The sequence below is a fragment of the Schistocerca serialis genome, chromosome 4 (assembly GCF_023864345.2).
Source record: "Schistocerca serialis cubense isolate TAMUIC-IGC-003099 chromosome 4, iqSchSeri2.2, whole genome shotgun sequence".
Taxonomy (NCBI): domain Eukaryota; kingdom Metazoa; phylum Arthropoda; class Insecta; order Orthoptera; family Acrididae; genus Schistocerca; species Schistocerca serialis.
This window is the reverse complement of record NC_064641.1, coordinates 304,316,337-304,342,734: the sequence shown is the minus strand read 5'-3', so window position 1 is coordinate 304,342,734 and position 26,398 is coordinate 304,316,337. Positions and strand designations below refer to the sequence as shown.

Genomic DNA, 26,398 nt, shown 5'->3' with positions numbered 1-26,398 from the left:
ATAATTTTGAGTAATTCTGCCTCCTTCATATCTTCTCTGAAATCCACTCATTATCATTTCAGCCACTGAATATCTTCTTTTTTCCTCACCAAAGTTGGTGTCCAATCATGAACAATGGAATGATAAGGGGTATTGTCCATGACGATCACTGATGGACTTGTCAGATTCATCATAAGTGATGTTTTGAAGGACTTTTGAAAGACCATGCTGTTGATCTCTATATGGCAATCACCTGTCCTTTTTTAAAATTCCTTTTCCAGCAGGTACTGCCATAGGTCCCTCAGGTGTTCCATCACACCAGCCTGACATTAACCCAAGTTTCATCTGCCCACACTATATTTTTGAATCTCACACCCACGACTCTGTGCAGAAATCTGCAATGCCATGTGACTACACCTGTCCTTTCCATAAATATTTTGCATCTATTAAACAGTGAATAAGTGAAGCTATGTCCTTACGCACATGAAAATTTGCTTCCTCTAAAAAGATCATCTTTCTGAAGTGACACTAGTAATTGTGTTAGTAGACTGTTCCCTTCTCTTATAATAGCCACATATATGACAGTGAATAGCATCTTTCTGGAAACTGTCCAAAGCTGTCACTTGCTTCTCCCTCAGCCGCTTCTTTCCTGGTGTGTGCAGCCTTGTTGTACCACTCTCACCACAGTCTATACTGTACTTTTCTTTCCCTATTGTTACAACAGTGTTCTTGCTTATTTTCAATGCTGCTGTAGTCCTTTTAATAACCTGAGCAACAGGAAATAAGAGCTCACCATTTTCCTTTTCTCTTTCAAAGTAGGTGCTCACTGAACACACGAATTTGCGGGCCTGGCTGTGTAGCACACTTTTCTTCCTCCATTTCCCTTCACGTTTTGGGCCAGCAATACTTGTTGCACTGGAATTGTTTTAAAGGAAACAGAAGCAAATAAACACTAACAACAACAAAATGAATAAAATACGAAATGAATTAGTAACAAAAACTATGAAACAACTGGTTCCTACTATCTGCTCAGGTATAAAAATCAGGTAGCCAGTCAACAATGACTCTAATTTGCTGTCAGTATCAAGGCTTGTCTCCCACACTAAAAGAACCAAAACTGGAAAATGGAGAGTCTTCAAAGCAAAGGAATTCCAGAAATGGAAAGGTTTTGAGAAGCAATTTAAGGAGAAATATTGGTCTGGGGGGAGAATAGCAGAAAATAACTCCAGATTTACTATACACAAGCCACACAGTGCTAAATAGGGTGGGTTCTTAAAGTATTTAGACTGGTATCTAACAAGGATGAAGTTTGTACGTGAACCAATAAGTGAGAGCCATCTAATGAGACAGTTAATTGGTAGGATCCCCAACTATGTATGGGAAAAATGGTTGGGAAGGAATGTTCCAGAGTCAGTTCAATATTGAATTACTGGGAACAGTTGTGAATATCCTTAATGAAGCTTGTGAAGAAGAGAAGTGAAAAAAGAAGCGTCAGAACTCACAAGAGGAGACTCAGAACTCACAAGAGGAGACTCAGAACTCACAAGAGGAGACTCAGAACTCACAAGAGGAGACTCAGAACTCACAAGAGGAGACTCAGAACTCACAAGAGGAGACTAAACCCCCACAAGGGTCTGACAGTAAGCAAAATAGTTACTGTTGTAAGTGAAGAAACAAAACCCACGAGGTTCAAATATAGAGGGAGAAGAATAGCTGGAAGCATATCTTGTGAAGGGGAAATATGCACAAATTGAATTCTTGAAACCAAAGATATAGAAAACTATTTGAACGCCAAAAAAGAGGTGCTCCCAGAGACTGTACTGTGTAAAGCAGGTCATGAGGTATATTGAAGAAACGCAAACTGCTCAAAATGTCATGAAGAGCTGCCAGCTGTAGATCATAAAGATAACACTGATTTTTGTACTTTTTTAATCTGTACTAGCTCCGGTTTAGAGAAGGAGGGAAGGACTCTTATAACTTCTGTAAGTCTTTTACAGACACTTTTTAAGAAAGTGTGGTTGTTAGTTGGCAGTGCAAAATACTAATGCAAAATATAATTTTATAGCTTTACGTTTCTCCACTATTAAACACAATTATGTCAAGGTTTTTCTAATGTGTTGAGAGAATAGAAGAAAATGCTGTACAGGACAACTAAGAATCAAACCAGGGAAGTAGCTCCTCAGGTCACGACCAGTGATTGCTAATACGCAACTTGATTGTTCATTAAGTTAAGTGTTTGCAAATAGGAATACATTGTTATGGGTTGAAATTGTATTATTGGTATGTATACAGGTTAAACTTTATTCTAAGAAGGGGACAGGAGTCTCATGCAAAAAACTGGCATATTGAGACGACTGTGCAAGCAGAAAAATTGCCATTGTGGGAATACCCAATCACCTACCTCCCACAGATTAGATCTTTCTTGAACACATGGTCTTCGCAGAATCTCCAGATGGTAAATTTGATTACCCATCTGAACCGGCGTAATGAACTCTAAATGCAGTATCCCCCTCCCACGTTGTTAGACTTCACTCTCGACAAGCTTTTTCTGAGCAAGGCAACATTGGCACATTCCATTGGCTTGATTATTCTTTGCTTTTGGGGTCATGAGAATCCCACCATGACGTTAACCAGTTATCAAATTTTTTTTTGAAATGAGAAAAACACTCTTGAATTTTTACCATTGTACTCTCATTGTAAGCTGTTTCCAATATCATCAGCAGAAAGCAAAATTTTATGGCCTACCTCTCTTTGCTTTTCCATACGATAGGTGGGGAGTGGGGGAGAAACAGATACAGCTAAAAAATTCACTATTTGAAAGTCAAAGCATTACTTAGTGACCAGATGCAGTGCTGAACTTGCAGCTTGAAAAATGCATAGTGAGGAAGCTGTGGCCAGAGCACCTCCATTTTGAGGAATTTTTTGATTTCCCCTTGTCTGTGAGATATGGATGTGATGTAATGTATGTCTGCAGGAATAGCTTGTAATTATGAGTTATATATGGTCAACAAGATGTATTTGTTCAGCTGCTCCACAGTTATTTGTCTGCTGCTGTGTACCACCAGCCAGATCAAACTCTTGGTTCCTTTATCAGCCAGTCACTCTCTACTTACTGCTGTCTTCTACAGTTACCAAGTGAGGTGCCGCAATGGTCAGTGCACTGGACTCACATTCGGGAGGACGACGGTTCAAACCCATATCTGGCCATACTGATTTAGGTTTTCTTTTATTTCCCTAAATCGCTTCAGGCAAATGCCAGGATGGTTCCTTTCAAAGGGCATGGCCAACTTCCTTCCACATCCTTCCCTAATCTGATGGGACCAATAACCTCACTGTTTGGTCCCCTCCTTCCAAACCAACCTACCTCAACAGTTGTGTGGATTGCTCATCATTTCCCTGTACAGAATCTGGTGGTAATAAACATTAGCACCTCTGAAATTTCACAGGGATACAGTCATTCACTAGATCTTGCCTGAAGACTTGCAGGCTCCAAATTGTGGTTGTAAAGCCTTACAGACAGTAATTTATACTGTGGAGTGGTATGCTCCCTCCTTGCTCTCCATTCTAAGCATAGTCTTCTGAATGTTTTACTCTGATATTGGCAGACTGCTCATGTAAATTGAACTGGTTCTCCATTTTCTCTGTGAAAGTGGTTTTTATTCTCAATTATAACATTATAAACTGCCTTCGAGACAGGGCAGCATGGTTTGGATTACAGTTGTGTCTTCTTTCACATTCTGGGTCTTAGGAACCCCACAATGCTCCCTCCTTTGCCAGTTGCCCTGTCCTCTCTCTTGTACTCTGTTGTAATTGCTTTTGGATGCTTTCATTCGACTATAACTGACCGGGTGTGGGGCAACTATGGGAGAGATGGTCCCAGTGCATGCAGAGGCCCCAGTGTTACTCCCTTGGCTCAATTCACTTTCTGCTGTATTGTTTCTCCCACCTTGTTTTATTATTGGTGGCCCAACTGGTGTCCACGACATTTTTAGCCTTCTCACTTTTACTGGTATGTATCTCCCAACTAAAAGTTGCTCTTTACTCTGTAAATGTCTTCGTCATTAATTGAATTGGCTGGGGTTCAAATACTGGTGGGGTTTATCTTGCCACAGATGAGCCCTGGGAGACACCCTCATCTTTGAAAATAATTGTGTAGTTGAGCTGTACTCAAAGGTATGTTGGGGTGTCCCAGTGCTGTAGTTGCTTTCCCCTCCAGGTTACTTACAGTATATCAACATAATGAAAGATCATTTACCTGTTTTGACAGGTTGGTCATTGGTGCAGATATTGTATAGCAGTGATGCCAACAACTGCCTTGAGGGAGACCATTTTTCTGGATTCTCCATTGGCTTTTCTTGTTGTTCAGGATGACAGAGTCACCTGTTCTGTAATAGGCTTTGGGTGAACTTTATTAATCAGTAGTCCTTTGTGACTATAAATCTGTCTTCTGAGTTTGTGTTGTGTACATAGTTCTGCATAGTCAGTGCATACACAACTTTCCCACTAGAGCGCGCCCCGCTAAACACAACAGCTGCAGGCACAGCGCTCTTCCGTCTCCGCACTACAAGATGGGAACTGCCTTAGAGACGGACCAAATTCTGCTTCCGCCGATCCGCGTATTAATATGTAACGCAACCAATGAGATTGCTGCTAACGTAGAACCTTTTATCCTCACTGGATCACACTCGCGCAGTGATACCTGAACGCGCGAGGTATTATGACAAGTGTACAGACCTCCAATTAGTCAGTCTGCATTAGTCTGTACCAGTCTGCATTAGTCTGTACCAGTCTGCATTAGTCTGTACCAGTCTGCATTAGTCTGTACCAGTCTGCATTAGTCTGTACCAGTCTGCATTAGTCTGTACCAGTCTGCATTAGTCTGTACCAGTCTGCATTAGTCTGTACCAGTCTGCATTAGTCTGTACCAGTCTGCATTAGTCTGTACCAGTCTGCATTAGTCTGTACCAGTCTGCATTAGTCTGTACAAGTCTGTATTAGTCTGTACAAGTCTGTATTAGTCTGTACAAGTCTGCATTAGTCTGTACAAGTCTGTATTAGTCTGTACCAGTCTGCATTAGTCTGTACCAGTCTGCATTAGTCTGTACCAGTCTGCTTTAGTCTGTACCAGTCTGCTTTAGTCTGTACCAGTCTGCTTTAGTCTGTACCAGTCTGCTTTAGTCTGTACCAGTCTGCTTTAGTCTGTACCAGTCTGCTTTAGTCTGTACCAGTCTGCTTTAGTCTGTACCAGTCTGCTTTAGTCTGTACCAGTCTGCTTTAGTCTGTACCAGTCTGCATTTCTCTGTACCAGTCTGCATTTCTCTGTACCAGTCTGCATTTCTCTGTACCAGTCTGCATTTCTCTGTACCAGTCTGCATTTCTCTGTACCAGTCTATAGTCAAGTTTCAGTCTGCACCTAATAAGATTATCATATTCCTGTACATAGCCATGAAGAGAAATGTATAGACTCTTTGTCCAGTATCAGATATATGTGAGAATACGATTAACGTACAAAGACCAAAGGAACTTCAGATTGTCAATTATAAATAGCATCGAGAATCAAGTTACGTAAGGTTTATGCTTGTTACTATTTTAATAAATGTGTGGGAAAATTAATCAAGTTATGTTTAAAGTTGGTCACCGTCAGTCTGCTACTCTAAGCGTGCAAGTGGCATTTCTATCGTCTGACCTAACGGCAGAAGATAAACACGCCACGATAAGATCACGAGATGTGTTGCTGACACTCGCCTACTTCGTTAGAGCGACAAGTCAAATAAACTGATGGTGTGTGTACCGAAGGTCTTACAGTATGCACACCACAGTTTGTTACGGTTTACAGTGTCGTACACCACAGTTAGGTCTAGGAATGCCATGCTTATAATCTGCCTTTCTCGTATCTGTTCTCTATGTGCTGAGTTAGATTGAGAATCTGGCCACAATGTGACTCTCCTGGGCAGAATCCTGCCTGTTGTTCAATAACAGGGTGTCTACGACCCGGGGCAACCGGGAGATCCGGGAAAAAGCCAGGAATTTTTTCATCCGGGAGAAAACCGGGAAAAACCCGGGAATTTTTTAGAATTCTGGGAATTTTTCATTGTTTTAGTTTTCAGTTAATTTTTTGTAACTTTGACTGGTAAGAACCAATACTCTAACAAAGAACATTACTGTATCTCGCTACTGCAGAATAATATTGCAGCAATAAAAAATGAACGTGAGAAAAGAAAAACGAAAAGAAAACTCACGTTGCAAAGGAAATGCACCATATACAACAACACAACACAGTGCTCATACATGTGTCTGCCAACAGCAAAATGTGTCAAAGGCTAGGAAGTCTATGCAATGTTTCATAACAACAAATTGCCTCCGACGAGCGTGACATCACAATTGTTTACATTAGAATAGTTTGAGCGGTTACGAGCGAGCTTATGCGCATGTGCGTATTAGTACCTTCTCCCACTTCTGACTACAGAAGTGTGGCAGTTAGCTGTGTAAGCAATAGCAGCAAGCAGCCAGATGCTATACTGAAGAATTTTACTGGTGCGCCTAAGCAGCCAGATTCACGTATGCGCAACAGACCCGGAACTTGGGGGCCGGGGCATCTGCGCCGGGCGTAGGAAGGGATGGGCGGGGAGGGGGATTGCGCCAAACTCGTATTATTGACAAAAATACCTTGTTTTGCAAAGTGCATAGCATCCAGCGCGCGCTTGGCCTATCGATTACTCGTATGATTTTGAATGCATCCCTGGGTTTTTTTTTTTTTTTTTTTTTTTTTTAACAACTTCTAAGTTGATTTCTGAAAGAATCGTTAAGTTGATTTTTGAATGCGTGCATAGTGTATGTGATGTCTCTGCCTGGGGAATCCCCGTCGCATCGAGAAATAAACTTTCCTGCAGACAGAAGGGGACGGGTCTATACGAGCTGAGCAGAATAAATCCGAATGGGTGAATTCCAATCGCTGTGTATGGGGTTGACTCAGTTTGCAAGTGATCAGCGTTGTTATAACTACTAGCGAATTCCATAGATTCAGACTACCAGAGTGGAAATAACAGGAATAACAGGCAACAAAGATTGCGTATTGTCTCCTCCGTGTATGCAAGGAAATGAAATTTTGACAGAAAATTTTTGGCCAGACCGCTATACTACTAAGGGTCAGTTACACAGTCCCCGGCTAGCAGCCGCTACAGTTCAATTCTGGGAGCAGCGCAGAAAACACGTTGTATCAACGCTTAATAATGCCTAATTGGAGAATAAATGCAGGATAACTAAACCGGCGATTGTGGCAGGGTTAGTGAAGTTAACCAGAGAATAAGTTTTGATACTGGCTGGAATAGTTACAAAATTTGTGATGACAAGATTGATTGTTAGAACGAGGAAGGAGAAGAAACGGGGACTCACACAAATGATGGAAGAATATCACTATTCCAAATTTATATAAAAATTTCATACTACTACTTCTCGATCTCATGCTTCAGAAGCTAGAGTGTATGAATGAAATGAGAAATTATTTCCTAACATAAAACTTTTTGCTTGTAGTAGGCCTAATAGGCATTTGATATTGGTACTTCGTGAGTTGTATTCTGTCGTGTTATAAAAATGAACATTTGTGCCAAAACAGTCTCGTTTATTTAGCGTGTGTAACAGTTGCTGCAATATTAGGCAGGCCTATTTGGTTTTGTCTAGCAGTGACAAAATACACGTAATCAGATCACGAAACCACACCACTCTTGGGTACTATTAGTATTAACAGCTTCTCTAGTATTAGACAATGACATTTCGTTTTTCATGTAGCAAAACGTTGAGGAACTTTGATGAGGTAATAGATTCTTTTCCAGAAAGGAAAGTACGCCATATAAAGCTGTGGCAAGATTAGAGAGAGAAAAAGCTAGGACCTAAGGCTTGAAGAAATGTGTACTGTCTTGCTTCTCTCTTGTCTTTACTCGTTTTATGTATCCTATATTTAATTTTATGCCACACAAAACAGCAAGTTATTAACTACTACGCAGTAAAGACTGCAAATTTTCTGAAGAGTTCTTGTTCTGCCGGTTACAAATAATCCCATCCAGTATTAATTGCGAGAATTTTTTAAAGAGGAGCAGGATGTCAGACCAGCTGACTGGGAGCAGGAGAGGCGCCACAGGACATTTTAATTTCCACTGGCGTGAATATAGTTTGATGGCACCCATTACAAAATATACACGTTTCAATTCCACAGAGCGAAATACAGTGACGTGCGGTAGAAGAATGCTCTACGAAGAGGCGTGGCACTGCACTTTCGCACACGTAAGACCAAATAACACGTCTTATGTTCCCTCGAACATATATGTTTTATGTATCAGGTTCTTCAGAAAGATGTGCGCTAGAAAACGAAGATATTTTTGAAAAGTCTATTTCTTAAATTTTTGGCACCCTACCTCAAATGCTCGAGGGAAGGGGGGCGCCACTATCTAATATTGGCCCGGTTCGGAAATATCATAGATCCCAAACTGATGCACAGAGCAGTCTGAGTTGTAGTGGGGAGGTGGTAGTCTCTACGTGAACCGTGTTTACGTTAAGTGATTTTGCTGTTTCCTCTTCGTTTACTACTCTTACGTCAAATGAACACAAAACGGATTTCTGTGGCCGGCAGCTATCAAGTGAATTAAAATACATTCACATAATTACGAAATGCTCAAATATGTAATTAGTTCCAGATTTTATTTTATTTCCACCTTTCTGACAGTCAAGCGTGAATCACCTTTTGTCGGTTTGTTAAGGAAATTTGACTTTTATTAATCTTTTCTGCTGATGCAGTCAATTTATTTGAAACAAAGTGTTTAATTCCACACTATTGGCTAGTTTCAACTGTTTGCTGCATTTCAAGTTCACGTTTTCATCTTCTAGCACGTATGGCATTATGCCTTAATATAAAGAACCAGACATGTTCCTGCAAATTCTGGTTTTTGAGACTGATGTGAACATCATTTAATTTTACTTGCTTTGTTTTAAACTGCATTAATTGAGTCTTTTCCATGTTTAATTGTAACCTGTTTAAATCAAACTAGGTTTGTAATTTTTCTAAAGTATTTAATACAGTTTGAGGAATTTGGTCACTACTGTTACTTTCAGCAATTACTGGTGTGCCATCTGCCAATAAAACTGAGTGATACTCAGTATTAAGTGGTAGATCATTTATGTAAACCAGAAACAGAGAGAGACCTAAGACAATTCCCTGAGATACTCCTTGTAAAATGGTTTTCCATTTTGAAGTATAAGGTCCTCTCTCTGGTGATATAATCACTCTTTGTCTTCAGTTGGTTAGGTAGGACTTAAAACCATTCTAATAAAGTGCCCCTAATTCCATATTTTTTACAGTTTACACAGTAGCAAGTAGTTGTTCAGACTATGAAAGGCCTTCGGTAGGTCAAAAAAAATTCTTGTGGCATGCAGTGAGTTGTCTAGAGGAGCTAATTTTTCTGCAAAATGGTTTATAGCAGATATTGTGGTTTTGCCTTTTTGATATCCATCCTGATTTTCTGAGATTATTTTAAATATTTCTATGAAATTTTGAATTTGTTTTGTGACAACCTTTTCAAATATTTTTGATAGCAATGGAAGGAGAGTGACTGGTCAGTAGTTTCCAATGTGTTATTATCTGCCTTTTTTAAAATAGTGGCTTAACTACTGCGTACTTGTATTTCTGGAAAATTACCATCTTGAAGGAACTGGTTAATTGTTGTAAATAGTGGCTCTGCGATTATTTTAAAGACAGTTTTTAACCCTTTTGTTGGTATCCCATCCCATCCTTCTGATATTTTACTTTTTAATGATAGTATTACATTTTATATATCTATTACAGTATTTCTGCTGAATGTACTGAAAAATTCATCTTAAAATTGCTCAGAGCTAAAGAAACTTATCTTATCTAGGTAATTTTCTACAATTATGTTTTATTTGTTCACATTTGTACAGATCTCATTAAATAATTCTAAAATTTGAGCAGGATTTGCAATAGTTTTGTTGATGTTGTTGTGGTCTTCAGTCCTGAGATTGGTTTGATGCAGCTCTCCATGCTACTCTACTCCATTTCAGAGATATCATAGCCTATAGCTGTGGCACCCATTTCAGCTTTGATTACTGACTATAATGCCTTTGCTTTGTTTTCACGATCCAAAATAAATCTATTATTTGTCAGTTCTTTACTGCCTTTACAACTTTTTAAAAATATTTTTTGTAATTTTTTACGTAGGTAACAAAATCAGGACTTCTGTTATGTTTTAGTTCCCTGTCTCTGTGTAGCTGTCTTTTTCTTTCATTAGAGGTTTTTATTCCTTTAGTTACCCACTTGACTCTCATTTCTTACTTTTTTATGATGTGCAGTAAGTGGGGCAGTACAGAAAGTAATAAAATTGTTTTGAACGTGAAATACTATGATTTGTATGTAACCCACACCACCTTATTTAATCTATCGTGGAATAAGTTCAGATTTTCTGTGCTGAACTAGCATTTGGTGTAGATTTTTTTGGAGCAAGGTTCTACTGTCTTTGGTAAGTCCTAAATCCAAACAAAAATTATTTGCTTTATTATAAATATAGTTGGTTACAAAATTATCTATACATGTTGCTGGCATTTTGTTTGCTCAAGTAAAATCAGTGAAATTATCACTGAAACCCGATATTTGAATCATGTCAGTGGATTTTGTTGGCTTCACTGGCTAAATCTGTGTCGAAATTAGCAGTTATTAAGACACTTCCTCTTGATTCCTTTCTGAAATTTTTGCAACAGGCATTGGAATTTTGACATTGTTTTGTTATTTCTGCATCTGGAATTCTATACACAGATAAAATTAAAATATTTTGGCATAATTCTACACAGCAGTTTTCAAATATACAGTCTTCATTAAGGGAGTCAAAATGAAATCTTGCTTTATATTCCATTCATCTTTCCACAAGTGTCTACGATCCTCGTTGAGTTAAATTACTTCTACAAAAGCTGCTGAGAACATAAAAGTTAGTAAGGTTATTTAAGATTTTGATACTATCCTCTGTAAGCCAGTGTTCATTCAATCATACAACGATGATATTTTTTATTTTTGACAAAATGGTTTGCAGGTCATTAAGGTTTGTTTCTCTGCCATTTGTATAGTTTGAACTTAACCCAATTATGTTCAGTTACATTAAGAATGCATTGCTACTTTTTTGAATATTCTTAATGGCATCTGTTTTGAAACTCTGTATATTTTCGTTTCAATTTTGTTATTAGTTTTTACACCCCCATCTCTGCATATTAGTTTCTCTTACTAGTATGATCTTACAAATATCACTGTACATATTGCTGAATGTAGCCAAACTAGCCTGTTTAGATGCTGCCCATCTTGTCCTAAACATTTTACCACTAAAAATTTTATTTGAGTGCACAAAAACTGCACCAAGTCTTTTGCACTGCTCTCTGATGTGATTTCTTATCCTGTCTATGTATTTGTCACTTACCAATCTTCTGTGCAGGATACTACTTAAAATTAACTTTGATACGGGACACATGTTTTTCGCCATCTGGATTAAATTGTTTACAATCTCATCTTCACTACTGTTTTGAAGCAAGGTTGTCCCCATATGGATGAAAACACCTTTATAGTTTTCATTGCAATTTACCCATGGAAAACTACTACTAGTCACAGAATTTAGTGGACTTACTTAAATTATTTAAGAAAGGTACAAACCTCATGACCTGGCTATAGACATCCAGTGGAGAAAGAGGAGGATACGCTAATATGGGGAAATATTCCTTTCATTTGTTGGTCTGCTGTTAACATAAAAAATTAAATAATCACTCATATTGTTTATGTGGAATGGCTGTCTTATTGTGATTTGTTCAGTAACTTCATAGCTTCTTGGATCTTTTAAACCACTGTTTAAGGAGCTATGGCAACGAGAGGTAATAGCAGAGGGCATCATCATGACAGGGTAGATTGTGTTTTTCCCAGGGAGCCCCACCATCAATGGCTGGGTGCAGGTAGGTCACCCCAGGTTACCCGAACCAAGGGCTGGTTTGCACTGCCAGACCTCTTCTGCCATAAACTGGGCGTAGCTTTGGAATGTTGTGTGTTTCGGAGACTCTGCTGCCTGGACTATGAGGAAGGTACATACCTCTGCAAAGAAACCTCAACCTCAAAGTGTGCTACTTTCTGATGCGGTGAATAGCCGTTGTGATAAAACAGTCACTAGTGAGCAACCTCTGGGGAACCTGCTGCCCCACCACTGTTGCAGCCGTATAAGGCTTGCTCAGGCATATGAGGCTCTGTCTGAGCCGACACTTGTTTCCCTAGCAGCTTGTAGGATGCCTGTGGGGCAAACGAAATTCAAATCTCCTCCTGATGGGACGGGTGTAGCGTCACGCCAACCCAACAAAGAGAGCTCGGTTGGTCAGTCTTGCTGAGTAGTAGTTTCAGAATTATAGTAACAGGACTCTTTTTTGCTATAACACTTTCATTTTTATTAAGAGAGTGGAGGCTGAAAGCAACGGGAAACTACAGCCATAATTTTTCCCGAGAGCATGGAGCTTTACTGTATGGTTAAATGATGATGGCGTCATCTTGGGTAAAACATTCCGGAGGTAAAATAGTCCCCCATTCAGCTTTCTGGGTGGGGACTATTCAGGAGGATTTCGTTATCACGAGAAAGAAAACTGGCATTATATGGATCGGAGCATGGAATGTCAGATCCCTTAAACGGGCAAGTAGGCTAGAAAATTTAATAAGGGAAATGGATAGTTAAAGTTAGATATTGGATATAGTGGGAATTAGTGAAGTTCAGTGGCAGGAGGAACATGACTTATGGTCAGGTGACTACAGGCTTATAAATACAAAATCAAATAGGGGTAATGCAGGAGTAGGTTTAATAATAAATAAAAAGTAGGAGTAGGGGTAAGCTGCTATGAACAGCATAGTGAACGCATTATTGTAGCCAAGATAGACGTGAAGCCCACACCTACCACAATATTACAAGTAGCTCAGCAGATGATGAAGAGATTGAAGAAATGTATGATGCGATAAAGGAAATGATTCAGATAGTTACGGGAGACGAAAATTTAATAGTCTGGGGAGCTGGAATTCAATAGTAGGGAAACGAAGAGAAGGAAAAGTACTAGGTGAATATGGACTGGGTAAGGAATGGAAAGGAAGTTGCCTGGTGGAATTTTGCACAGAGCATAACTTAATCTAGCTAACACTTGGTTTAAGAATCATGATAGAAGATTATATATGTGGAAGAGGCCTGGAGACACTATAAGATTTCAGATAGATTATATAACGATAAAACAGAGATTTAGGAACCAGGTTTTAAATTGTAAGACATTTCCAGGGTAAGGTGTGAACTCCAGCTACAATTTATTGGATATGAACTGCAGATTAAAACTGAAGAAACTGCAAAAAAGTGGGAATTTAAGGAGATGGAACCTGGATAAGCTAAAAGAACCAGAGGTTGTAGAGTGTTTCAGAGAGAGCATTAGGGAACAATTGACAAATACAGGGGAAAGATATACAGTAGAAGAAGAATGGGTAGCTTTGAGAGATGAAATAGTGAAGGCAGCAGAAGATGAAGATGATAAAAAGATGAGGTAACAGAAGAGGTATTGAATTTAATTGATGAAAGGTGAAAAATAAAATTGTAGTAAATGAAAAGGAGTACAAACGTCTCAAAAATGAGATCGACAGGAAGTGCAAAATGTCTAAGCAAGGAAGGCTAGAGGATAAACGTAATGATGTAGAGGCATATATCACTAGGGGTAAGATACAAGCATATATCACTAGGGGTAAGGTAGATACTGCCCACAGGAAAATTAAGGAAGGGAACCACCTGTATGAATATCAAAAGCTCAGATGGAAAATCAGTCCTAAGCAAATATGGGAAAACAAAAAGGTGGGAGGAGTGTATAGAGGGTCTATACAAGGGTGATGTACTTGAGGGCTATATTATGTAAATGGAAGAGGACATAGATGAGATGAGAAGTATGATACTGTGTGAAGAATTTGACAGAGTACTGAAAGACCAAAGTCAAAAAAAGGCCCCAGGAATAGACAAAATTCCATTAGAGCTACTCACCACCTGGTGAGCAAGATGTATGAGACAGGCGAAATACCCTCAGACATCAAGAAGAATATAATAATTCCAATCCCAAAGAAAGCAGGTGTTGACAGATATGAAAATTACTAAACTAACAGTTTAATAAGTCATGGCTGCAAAATAACAACACAAAATCTTCAGAGACGAATGGAAAAACTGGTAGAAGCCGAACTTGGGGAAGATCAGTTTGGATTCCGTAGAAATTTTGGAACATGCAAGGCAATACTGACCCTACGATTTATCTTAGAAGATAGATTAAGGAAAGGCAAACCGATTTTTCTAGCATTTGAAGACTTGGAGAAAGCTTTTGACAATGTCGACTGGAATAATCTTTTTAAAATGCTGAAGGTGGCAGGAAAAAAATAGAGGGAGTGAAAGGCTATTTACAATTTGTACCGAAACCAGATGGCAGTTACAATAGTTGAAGGGGCACGAAAGGGAAGCAATGGTTGGGAAGGGAGTGAGACAGGTTTGTAGCCTATCCCCAATGTTATTCAATCTGTATTTTGAGCAAGCAGTAAAGGAAACAAAAGGAAAATTTTGAGTAAGAATTGAAATTCCTGGAAAAGAAATAAAAATGTTGAGGTTTGCCGATGACATCGTAATTCTGTCTGAAACAGCAAAGGACCTGGAAGAGCAGCTGAACAGAATGGAGAGTGTCTTGAAAGGAGGGTATATTATGAGCATTAATAAAAGCAAAACGAGGATAATGGAATGTAGTCGAATGAAGTCAGGTGATGCTGAGAGAATTAGATTAGGAAATGAGACACTTAAAGTAGTAGATGAGTTTTGCTATTTAGAGAGCAAAATAACTGATGATGGTCGATGTAGAGAGGATACAAAATGTAGACTGGCAATGGCAGGCAAAGTGTTTGTGGAGAAGAGAAATTTGTTAACATTGAGTATAGATTTACGTGTCAGGAAGTCATTTCTGAAAGTATTTCTATGGAGTGTAGCCATGTATGGAAGTGAAACATGGACAATAAACTGTGTAGACAAGAAGAGAATAGAAGCTTTCGAAATGTGGTGCTACTATAGAATGCTGAAGATTAGATGGGTAGATCACGTAACTAACGAGGAGGTACTGAATTAAATTGGGTAGAAGAGGAAATTGTGGCATCATCTGAGTACAAGAAGGGACTGGTTAATAGGACACGTTTTGAGGCAGCAAGGGATCACCTATTTAGTATCGGAGGGAATCATGGCGGGTAAAAATCGTAGAGGTGGACCAAGAGATGAATACGCCAATCAGATTCAGGAGGATGTTGGTTACAGTAGTTACTCGAAGATGAAGCAGCTTTTCATGCTACTCTGTACTGTGCAAGCTTCATCAAACCAATCTCTGGACTGAAAACCGCAACAACAACAACAACAAAGAGATTGGAGGGAACCTTTGAGAGGATCTCTCCTTTTTATATTCACAAGGCACTGGGGTTATTGCTGGGTCCTTGAAAAGTGTTAAATGACTTCCCGCATACAACCGCATACTTAAGCATTGGAATGCATGGCCTCATGTGACTACCGTGTGGTGGCTGAGTTATGTAACACGCATAAGTTCTGTAATGACATGGTCACCTGCTCCTGTATAATAGGGGTGGACACTGAAGAGTTGCATGAAGAATGGAAAAATATGGATATCGTGGAAGTACAAAGCTATGTGAGGAGAATCAATGGCACAGTGAAAACTCTGCAACATTCATTCTTATGTTCAAAACTTCAGTTACCTGAACATATTCTTGTAGGTTATGTCTGTCTTAAGGTTCAACCATTTGTTCTCAACCTAATGTGATTCTTCAAATGTGAAAGATTTCATCATACCACTATATCATGTAACAGTTGGGCCACGTGTGGAAATTGTTGAGGCTCCCTCACAAATCAGGCAATTCTTGTACACTTCCTTCAAAATGTATGAACTGTGTTGGGGGATGACTCAGTATGGATCAGAATGTGCAGGGTCTACAATGAGGAAAGGAAAATCCAGGAGGTGAAAGCTACAAGACACACAACCTATGGTGAAGCTAAAAAAAAAGCTTTTAAAGCTATGCAACCTCCAATGTTTGCTGCTTCTTTTGCTTCAGCCCTTAAGAAGTCAGTCACAGAATGAGTTGTTGCCATACAAACCCAGACCACAGATTAAAGGAAGAGTACATGCACTTTCAGTGTACCTTTTGGGGGAGGAGGGAGTTACCCTTGAAATCTTTCAGAAGCCATTGACATTGGACTTGGAACCTCAGCCACATACCACTGCACACCGTCAGAAGCTGTCCTCTCTACCCATGCGAGCAAAAAGTCATTCCAAATTGCCATTGGATCAGTGAGCCCTGACCTTTCCAATCGTGATTTTACTGTGAAAGATATTGATATACTCATGGACGAACCGGAGAGCTGAGTACCATCTAACATTCCCTGCATCTCTTGGGTAAATCACCTCCACCAAGGAAGGAGGACGAGGACAACCATCGCTAATTAATGGCTCCTACAGGGACATATATGTTTGCAGTGGAACTTAAGACACCAATCACATTCGTAAGAATTACAGCACCTGACTCCTGAGTTACTGTTTTGTGTTTACTTAGAAGAATTTTTTTTTTTTAAGTAACTGATACACCTGCATTAAGAGCCTACCACTCATACAGGAAGGACTATGTTATTGGAGACAGGGCTAATGGTGGTGTGGCTGTTTACATCCATGTCAGATGCCTCTTCTCTCCTCTTTTCTTATCACAGCCACTTCTTACTGAATCCTTTCTTGGGACTGCTCCTTCGATATTGCATTGTTGATGTCTTGTCTGATTGCTATATTCGGGAGAATGGGGTCCTCCAAGGCCCTGTACTTAGCGTCACATTGGTTGCAATCACTATCAGTGGTATATCCTCTGCTGTCGGGAACCCTGTTAAATGCTCTTTGTTTATGGATGACTTTGCAGTCTCCTACTGTTCCTCCAGTCTTACAATGACGATGAGGCAACTACAGCTGACCGTCAGAGGCTGGAAGCTTGGGCCAATAAAATTTGTTTTTGGTTATCACCGCAGAAGTCTACATATGTCAATTTTAGCCATGCTCTTCGAAGTTTTAACCAACCAGAGCTCACAGTGGGGGACGTTATACATTTTAAGAACACTGTGCACTTTTTAGGCCAACTATTTGACTCAGAATTAATCTGACTACTGCACCTGAAAGACCAGCAGACCAAGGACTACAAATCATTGAATATTTTAAAATGCCTCAGTAGAAAGACGCGATGAGCTGACAGGTCCCACTTCTTGCAGTTTTACAGGGCATTTGTGAGACCACAGTTGAATTATGGCAGCATGGTTTAGAACAGCCCTTATTTCCTGCTTCAAGATGTTAAACACTTGGTTTGGATATCAGATGATGCCTTTCGGATCAGCCCAATTTGGAGTCTGTGTACAGAGGCTGGTAAACCGCCACTGTGGATTTGGTGGTGTTTCCTGCTGGCTCACCAGGTCCTGAAAATCTCAGACTTGCCTCAGTCATGGACATTTAATGCAGCAGTCCACCCCAACTTGGAATGGTTGTTCAGGAATTGGCCCCATGTGACCAAGCCACTGGGGAAACGTGCTACTGACTGTCTGAAGGATCTGAATGTGTCAGACCTCAGAATACACAGCCAGGGTTGGAACTAACTGTCACCTTCGCATCTTCAGAAGCCTAAAGTGATTTTAAGCCTCGTGCAGTACAAGACAACTTGTGCTCCAGATTGTTTTTACAACTCTGTTTTCTTCAATTTTTAAGTATTTACTACTGTTTTATTGTTTTTATACAGATGGATCCCAGCAAGAGAATGTCCTCAGATGTTCCCCTACGTTTTCTGAAAGGATTTTCGAAGTGTGCCTTCTGCAAAAATTAACAGATCATGGAGTTGTATGGCATTATGATTACACTGGAGTGGATTAACAAGCATCACAGTACTAGGTTTCTCATCTATTCTAAACTCAATCAGTGTGATGTAAGCAGTCCGCCAAACGTATTCGATAGAACAGTTGATTAGCTCATCCATGATTCCTTACAGTAGCTCTAACACTGTAGCAAGCTTGTGTTCTTTTGTCAGGTACCTGAACATGTCAGGATACATGGAAATGACAGAGCAGTCAAAGAAGCATGTCGGGATGCTGGTGTATGTTGATGTGCCATCTGCTTGTATGCCATTATCTCATTATCTAACAGACAAATCATGTTACTGGAAAATCGAATGATTGGAGGTGATGGGAAACTATCGCCTCTCAAATAGACCAAACAGACATGGCAGATTTCATATCAATTGCACTGATGGAAAGCAGGAAATTGAATGATTGGAGGTGGCAGGAAACAAACTATGATCACTCAGATCAACCACAAAGGCATGGTAGACTTCATGCCAACTGCACTGATGGAAGGAAGTGCTGCTCACTATATTGCGCACAGGACATTGCCCTTTAACACATGGTTTCCTCCTCTGGCAGGAGGATCTACCCCTCTGTGAAGTTTGTGGTGTGGTACTTTCGGTTCAGAATATTTTTGCTATGTCTGTCTCATGTACTGACATTAGGACTGCCCTTGGGTTGGCTGGAGATATGTGCACCATCCTTGCCCGTGTTACATAGATTCTGAAATTTTGTGAACTGTTGGGCCTTATTCCTAAAGTGCTGGGGAGAGCAGGCAGACTTTAATCTGTTACAAAAACTACTCTGGATGTGAGGACAGTCTTTGTCAGCCCCGCCCCCCTCCCCCACAAGAATGACATGCTAACTTCTCGTCTGGATATTGCTGACCATGCTGCTGAGTGCCCAGCATCTGAAAATCATCATCGTCGAACCCTACACACAACTGCTATTGTGCCAGCAGACCTTCAAAGTCATTTCCCTTCTCTGCTGCACTCCTCTCTTTTGCCTCTGTGCTCTTTCTGCACCTAACAAGCCGATATTTCTGTCCCCACCATGTCCCTGCATGCTCCCACAGGCAACACTAGCAACTTCCCCCTATCTGTATCTTGCTACCCTGCTATCCCTCTCCCACTCTCACCTCATCTGTACCCGCATAAAGCGGTTAGCCCACTAGACTCAGGGGGGATGGTTCAAATCTCTGTCCGACCATCCAGATTTACATTTTCAACAATTTATCTAAATCACTCCAGGCAAATGCTGGGATGGTTCCTTTGAAAAGGGCATATCCGATTGCCTTCCCCCATCATTCTGTAATTTGCATTTGTGATCCATCTCCAATACCATGCTTCTTTCCTTCCTTCCTTCCTATTACTCACCCCAGTTGAGATCACTGATCACATTGGATGCAGTCACAGTTAAGGCAGAGATGACAGTGGCTGTGTGTGTGTGTGTGTGTGTGTGTGTGTGTGTGTGTGTGTGTGTGTGTGTGTGTGTTATAATAGTATCTCGCAGTCTGCTTTCATTGTGCCATATTACCTTTGTATTTTGTGGCACTTTCATATATTCTCAAGTCTTTGAAACATAATTATGCATGAATGGAACATGTGTAGCATTAAATACTAGGTACTGTTTTCCAATTCTGCCTAACCTATTCCTGGACTAGTTATTTTCTAAATTCTTTTGGGATTATTTTCCTAATGGTTAAAAGGTGCTGCAGCCAGTGTTTCCATTTTCACTAATTGTTTACCAATCTGTAAAGGGTAGTTTGTTTGGATGTGTAATCCAGCTGAAAAAAATTGCTGATTTCTGTGACTTTTCAGATTTTGCAATAAATATTGTAAAATGCACTCAACAACACACTCGGCATTTCTCTCAAAGAAACAATTTTTTTTTCTCATTATTAATGTTGTCAATTATTTATTGCTGTTTAAACGCAAGGACTTCAATTATACATTCAAGAATTTGTGTCGCAGCCATCTTCTAACCACTTTTTGTTAAAACAATGATAAATTTGTCAGTTAAAGATACAGTTCATTGAAAGGAGCAGAATTTAGTGTATCACTGGTAAGTGACATCAGAGTTGCCCTAAATTCATGTGAGGTTCCTAGCTTGCTAATTTTGTCGTATTACACATCTGTTGTGAACTATATTTTACAAACTGCAACAGAGATCTTATAATAATGCTAGGAAACTTAAAAATTAATATTTCATTTTTAAGGGAATTACAAGGCTCAACAGAGAAGAGGCGAAATCTTCAAACACAATTGAAAGAATCTGAAAAAGATTTGAATTCAGCTCTAAATGAGTTGAACCGTTTGAAGAAAGAACTGAGTAATCAGGTGGAAAAGAATGCATTGTTAACAGACGATATCAAACACCAGGAAGCAGAGAACAGAAGTCTACAGAAAAAGATAAAAAATCTTGAGGCAGCCATAGTATCACCTACAGCTTCTCATCCTAGTCAGAGTGCTCTTAGGCGATTTGTAACTGAAAGCCCAGCACCTAACACACTGAAGTTGTCTCACAACATTATTGAGAAGAGGAAGTCTACACTTGCTGAGGTATAGTTGCATTATTACTCTTTTCTGTTTCTAAGATAGGATTTATCTGTTTATGTGAGTGTGTATTTTTAACTGTTGACCACACTACTGGACTAGTGATCAGGAGCTGAATATCACGTAATAGGAATTGATAAGGGATTCTGGATAAACAGAAAATCTTAAGTGTATAGTAGTAAAGTAAATAGGTACAGTTATTGTTTTAAAATAATTTTTAAGTCTGAATAAATTTCGTGTAGAATTTCTCATATTCAAGTTTGCTTTTACATCTGTCTGCTTGGCTCAGAAGCTGAGTGCACACTTATGATGTACTATTATGTTTCCTTATTCTGAAGTTAATTTCGTACGTGGTTGGGGTGGGCCACACAACTGTCACATTATTCTGTTATTGTTCTGTAAACTACATATAACTTGATTAAACTGCAGGCAGGGTTGTGGTCGGTGAAATGCAACGATGTTCTTAACACAAGCTGCATACCATTTAGTAACAAAAATGTATACAACCCTTGCTTCATACTATTTCATCTCTAGCTCTATCAAAATTACACTAAGTCAGGAACTTTATAATGCTGTTCAATGTTAAAGTTCAAAAATAGGTTGTGGATAACTTTTCAAAGTCTGCAAAGCTATGCAGAAATTTTCCAAATCTGTGAAAGTGATGCTGCAGTTCAGAGTTAAAACTCCAAAAAGCTATGCAGAAATTTCACAACTGCTCTGCTGCTCAGGATTTAAAGACCATAAGCACAACTTTCAGAAACAAGCCCTGCTTCCCGCTTGTAGGACAACAGCCTACACCTGTATTCTGTGTTTCACTGATCCCTTTTAGTGCTGTGAGGACCGTAATCTGATTCCATAATGGGCTAGCGTTAGTCTGTTCACACATTTCAAAATAACAAAGAAAAACAATGAGCAACACACAATTCAAAGTGTTTGGTAATGGTTACCGTCCAATTATTTGCTGAGGTTCACATAGTCGTAAACGAAATAGGAAGGGGGGGGGGGGGGGGGGGAGAGGTTCAAGCCCAACCTCTACCAGTATTTGATGAGACCACAGTTCAAAACACCCACCACCTAAAACTGCCATGTTAAATATGTGCACATAGTACAAACAATTGAACTATAGCTAGCAGACATACTTGCACCTACTTTATTGTAAAATGCTAGGTCCGATGGCTGAGTTTTACATATTACATGATGTGTATCTTGTACAGACCACTGAACAGCTCATAGTTGGCATTGCACCAGAGCATTTAGTACACTGATATGTTGTTGTGCTTGTGCCCTTTTTATTTTGCGAACATATTCTTATGCACATTATCTTTGGAAATTGGGCTTCACCAGATGGTGTGCAATACCAGTAACTGAAAACTGATTACATTTTTGAATTTTTGTGCAGAAAATAAAGCTGTTTCAAATGACCTCTGACAATAGTTCATCTGGATACCATTCACTATAAATAGAGTCTGTTGGTTAATTTCATGTTTCCACATTTTGAGGCAGAATTCACATCGATAATGCAAATTTCTCATGTTCTTCTTTATTAGTACAGGTTTTACTTATATGGTGACTGTGAAATAATGTGCAGCCTCTGAGTTTATGCCATGGAAGCACTCTCGCACAATGTGCTGGCCAGCAAATACCACTCTTCCTGGGAAAACCACTTGCAGCGACTGTTCAGGTTATCTGCTGCCCTTATGATAGCTGGCTTTCCTCGTGGCACCCATGTTCCACTGATAACAAGTGCTGGTGTGTCAACTGCTGGTCAGGCAGAAAACTCCACACGCTACCTCACAAGCTATGCTCACCTGTGACAGGACTCACACCATGTTACCTGTCAAACAGTGCATGTCTAGGTGTGCTTGTCTCTCACATCTCCCACTGCTGGTAATCTTCTACAAGTAGTCTCTCGTGGTGCAGTTAGGACATTCCTTCAACAGTGTACCGAGTGGAGCACTGAGGCCATCACATCTCGAACCCATCATCACTTGCTGGCTGTACCAAATTATTGCAGTTGTATCTTATTTTTCTTGATGGCTGGCATGGTATGGCACATCTGTCGGGATGTGGGTTACAGCCAGATGGATTGCTGGGGGTAGCTGATACACCAGGGCCCATCCTGTTGGGTCTGGTGATTTAGTGGTATTCTCATCGCTCAGATATGCTACTTTACTCCCACCGACAGAAATAACATTGTCTCCCCTTTTATTCAAAGTTTCAGTATCCTGTCACCCATTTTTATGCCCGTGCAGGGGCCTTACACAGTGGTTCCAAAACCTTTCATAAGGAGAGACAGTGCGGAGAGACGTATTTTGTTCTGGCCTTGTCTGTGAAAATAAGTTGACTCATTTGTTGTGACATGAGGATAACATTAGTCACTTTCATTCCATCTTCTTCCTGAGATTTGTTAGGATTCCTGGTATAGTGCACGTAGGCATGGTACACAGAAAAAGAACTCACCTAACGAACACGGAGGCTCATCATACATCAGTTGTTCTGCAGACCCCCTGACAGTTCTCACTCAAATTTCTGCCTAGTTTGAGCAGCAGTAGTGGAAATATACCTGCCCATTGAAAGTTAGGGATTGAGAAATGGTTCTGACTAGACAAAGTGTTTGCACCAACATTATTGATGCTACTGTTGTTCCTAAATGTCAGTAGGAAACTGAACAGTGAAATTAAAGTACTTAAGCTGGATTGGTGGACAATTGTTGTGGGATTATGAAAAAATGAACCACAGTGACTGGTAATTAGTGTAAATGATGATGTGACCTTCAGTGATAAGGATGAAGTATTTCATGGCTGTGGAGCCAGTGAGAAGTTTTGTATAAAACAGTCAAGAACAATGTTTTTCTGTCAGCTTTTTGGAGAAAAGAATAATGGTTGCTAGGCTCCATTGGTATGCCACTGAAAAATTGCATCCAGAGACCAACAGCATGGGCTAAAGCATCTGAAAAGATCACCAAGAGGCTTTCGTGGTGGGATGTGTGAGCAGAACAACCTGTGAGAGGCTCTCCTGATCTGCTTATAATGCATCATGTTGCTCATTATTCCTTGCATGAGTTATGGAACCATAGATGGTCAGCTAGGACACAGGGTGATGCTTGGATTTCTTCAGTTCGAAGTTTGCATTGGTGATACAAGTTTATTGTACCTAAATATTGTTACAATTTACACTGTTGTTGGGGTTAAATACTGTTTTGGGGTGGCATTTTGTGCCCTTGTTGGGAATGGATGTCAGCAGCAGATACATTAACTCCAACAAAGATCACTTGTGTACAACAACAATTGAAATTCCCGAATGGAATAATACATAAAAGAAAGGAAAGGTAATCATTCACCAACAGCTGGTGTGTGGCGCATAGTAACACACAACAGAAAACTATTCATAATAACTTTCAAGCTCTTGCTCTTTCTCTAGTAGAACAGGGTGTATAAGACCTGGGACACTGGGAAAACCCCGGAAATTTTTTCATTTGGGAGGAAACCGGGAAAAACCCAGAAATTTTTTTAGAATTCTGGGAATTTTTCGCTGTCTTACTTCTAAGTTAACTTTTTGTGATTTTGACTGGTAAGAACTGATACTCTAACAAAGAATTTTACTTTAGCCTGCTACTGTAGAATAATACTGCGGCAATAAAACATAAATGAGACAGAAACACCAATGTAAAACTTACAAAAAAACACAGTGTGCACATAAGTGCTCACCGACAGCAAAATGTGTCAAAGGCTTCAGGATGAAGTCTATGCAATACTTCAAAGCTGCTTTTGATGAGCATGACGTTACAAATGTTTAATTTCTAACAGGTCGCGGGAAAATATTCCAAATGATGGTTTGAGAAGCATTAATTTCAAAGAAAATTTCCTTTTGCACAAGATGAATTGTTACATGTGAAAGCATACGATGAATTTCTTAAATCACAGAGCGATTGACTCTCATTCAAAACTTAAAACTTTGAGGACGAGCCACTTAGAAGAATTTCAGGCCCAGAAGACAAGAAATTTATGTCGTTATTTAAAATTTTACTGGCATGTTTGTGCTTGATATATCTTTTTCTTTTTCTTAACTGTATTATATGTGGAAGCTTAGCTTTTCTTATAGCTGTGCTTCATGTATATTAATTTAAACCATAAAGTTTTCGTGTTTGTTTATCTGCTCTACTTAACAGTGATGTAGCTACTGGCTGACTACATCAGGTGTCCTGTGTTCTGAATTTCTGCTTTCCTTTACTGGTGAGATAATGTGATGTGGGCTGTGATTAGCTGAGAAAAGCACCTCACAATCTGGACCTCAGTGCTTTGGAAACTACTGCGGTGTGTTTGGTAGAATTCATTTTTATGTTTCCCTAATATGAAACTATGCAGCATACATGGTGCTGCGCATCAAACTTCTTTCCAAAATGTGTTTTTTACTGGGTTCCATTTCCTAAAGTGCCGGTAAGTGGTATCTAAAACCTTTACTGCTCAAGGAATTGATATGTTTTACTGTTCTGAGGGATATTTTCACCCAGGAAAATGTGTATTTTCACCTGGGAAACGGTGTATTTTTATCTGGGAAAAATCTGGGAATTCTTTTTTCTCGTCCACGTATAAACTCTGTAGAAGTTCATGTATGCATATACACAACCATACAGACACCCAAACTCACCCGCCTGTGGCCACTGCAATAATAACTGTTGATTGTCAATAGCAAATGCCTGGATAGATGGAGGTGAGAAGGGGGCAGGGAGACACATGAGTCTAGGAGGGGGGAGTGGGATATTGTGAGGCAGATCTTTCCACAGATGACTTGGCAGCTGCACAAGATGAAAGGAGTTCAGAGGATGGGGCATATAAGAATTAGGGAGAGGGGAGGAATGGAGAGGAAGATGGAGTTGCAGAGAGAGACAAGGGAATAGAGGAAGGTTGAAAAGAGGAGGGAAGGATGGGGTCCCTCTTTTCGTTCCTCCCTCTTCTTCTCCCCCCCGCTTCCTTTTCCACCCCTTTCCCTTTCTTCCTTCCCTCCCTGTCTCCCTCATCATCTCCACCACCTTCCTTGTCTTTCCTCCCCTACCTTTGCATCCCTTCCCTCCCTGGGTCCCTACATCTTATAGAGTCTACCATCTGAATTCCTTTCGTCTTCTTGTGTAGTTTCTGAGTCAACTATAGGAAGACCTGCTTCACACTATCCCACTATGTCCTTCCGTAGCACGGCAGGATGCAGTGGGGTGTCAAAGCGATAGAAGACTCTTTGAAGGTGGTGATCCACATTCTTCTGGCGAAGATGATGCCACCAAAATATCATTAACATAGATGAAACAGAAGTCAAAGCTCCAGGGCACCTCAACAATTTATCTTTGGAAGGTTTTTGTGGTGTTTGTAGCCCTTAGAGTGTGTAGAGGAATTCTCACTTTTTGTGTAGATTCTCAATGACAGCTGCACTCTAATCATAGCCCTTGACAGGACCCAGAGTGGGAAAAATATACAGCCACAAGATGCTACATAAAATCACAAATGTGGCACACTGTGTCTTGATCATAGATTGTCCATGCATTTAGTGCTCTGTTTGTTATCACAATTCAGATGTCGGCCATCTAGCTTATTTGCCACTGGGTGCAACAGTGACATGCATGTACTTTCTGACAGTCCTGCTTTGCTAGCCTGAACCATTATTCAAATGCATCCTTGCTGTTTCAAAATTTTTGGGGGGCAATACCACGGATGAGGGACAATAGCACGACAAACTGTAGCCCATATATAGTACATTGTTCTGTGGGGTATTGCTCTGGTGCACCAAATGGACAAATAATTTACAGTTATTTCATTAACAGGCTTGCCAGCTGTAGTGGCCCTGTGACAAAATGATCTATTAGGTCAGATCCATAGAGTGACTTAGATGGTTGGTTGT

General features: G+C 40.0%; 1 protein-coding gene across 4 annotated transcripts in view; it reads left to right on the top strand.

The window, feature by feature from the left end:
* The window catches only part of LOC126474144 (E3 ubiquitin-protein ligase TRAIP), a 215,293-nt gene that overhangs the window by 108,065 nt on the left and 80,830 nt on the right, over positions 1-26,398 (top strand). For all 4 annotated transcript variants that reach the window (XM_050101597.1, XM_050101596.1, XM_050101598.1 and 1 more), the window contains one exon: positions 20,176-20,518. In XM_050101597.1, coding sequence (XP_049957554.1) covers positions 20,176-20,518 — 343 coding nt within the window. The remainder of the gene's footprint in view (positions 1-20,175; positions 20,519-26,398) is intronic.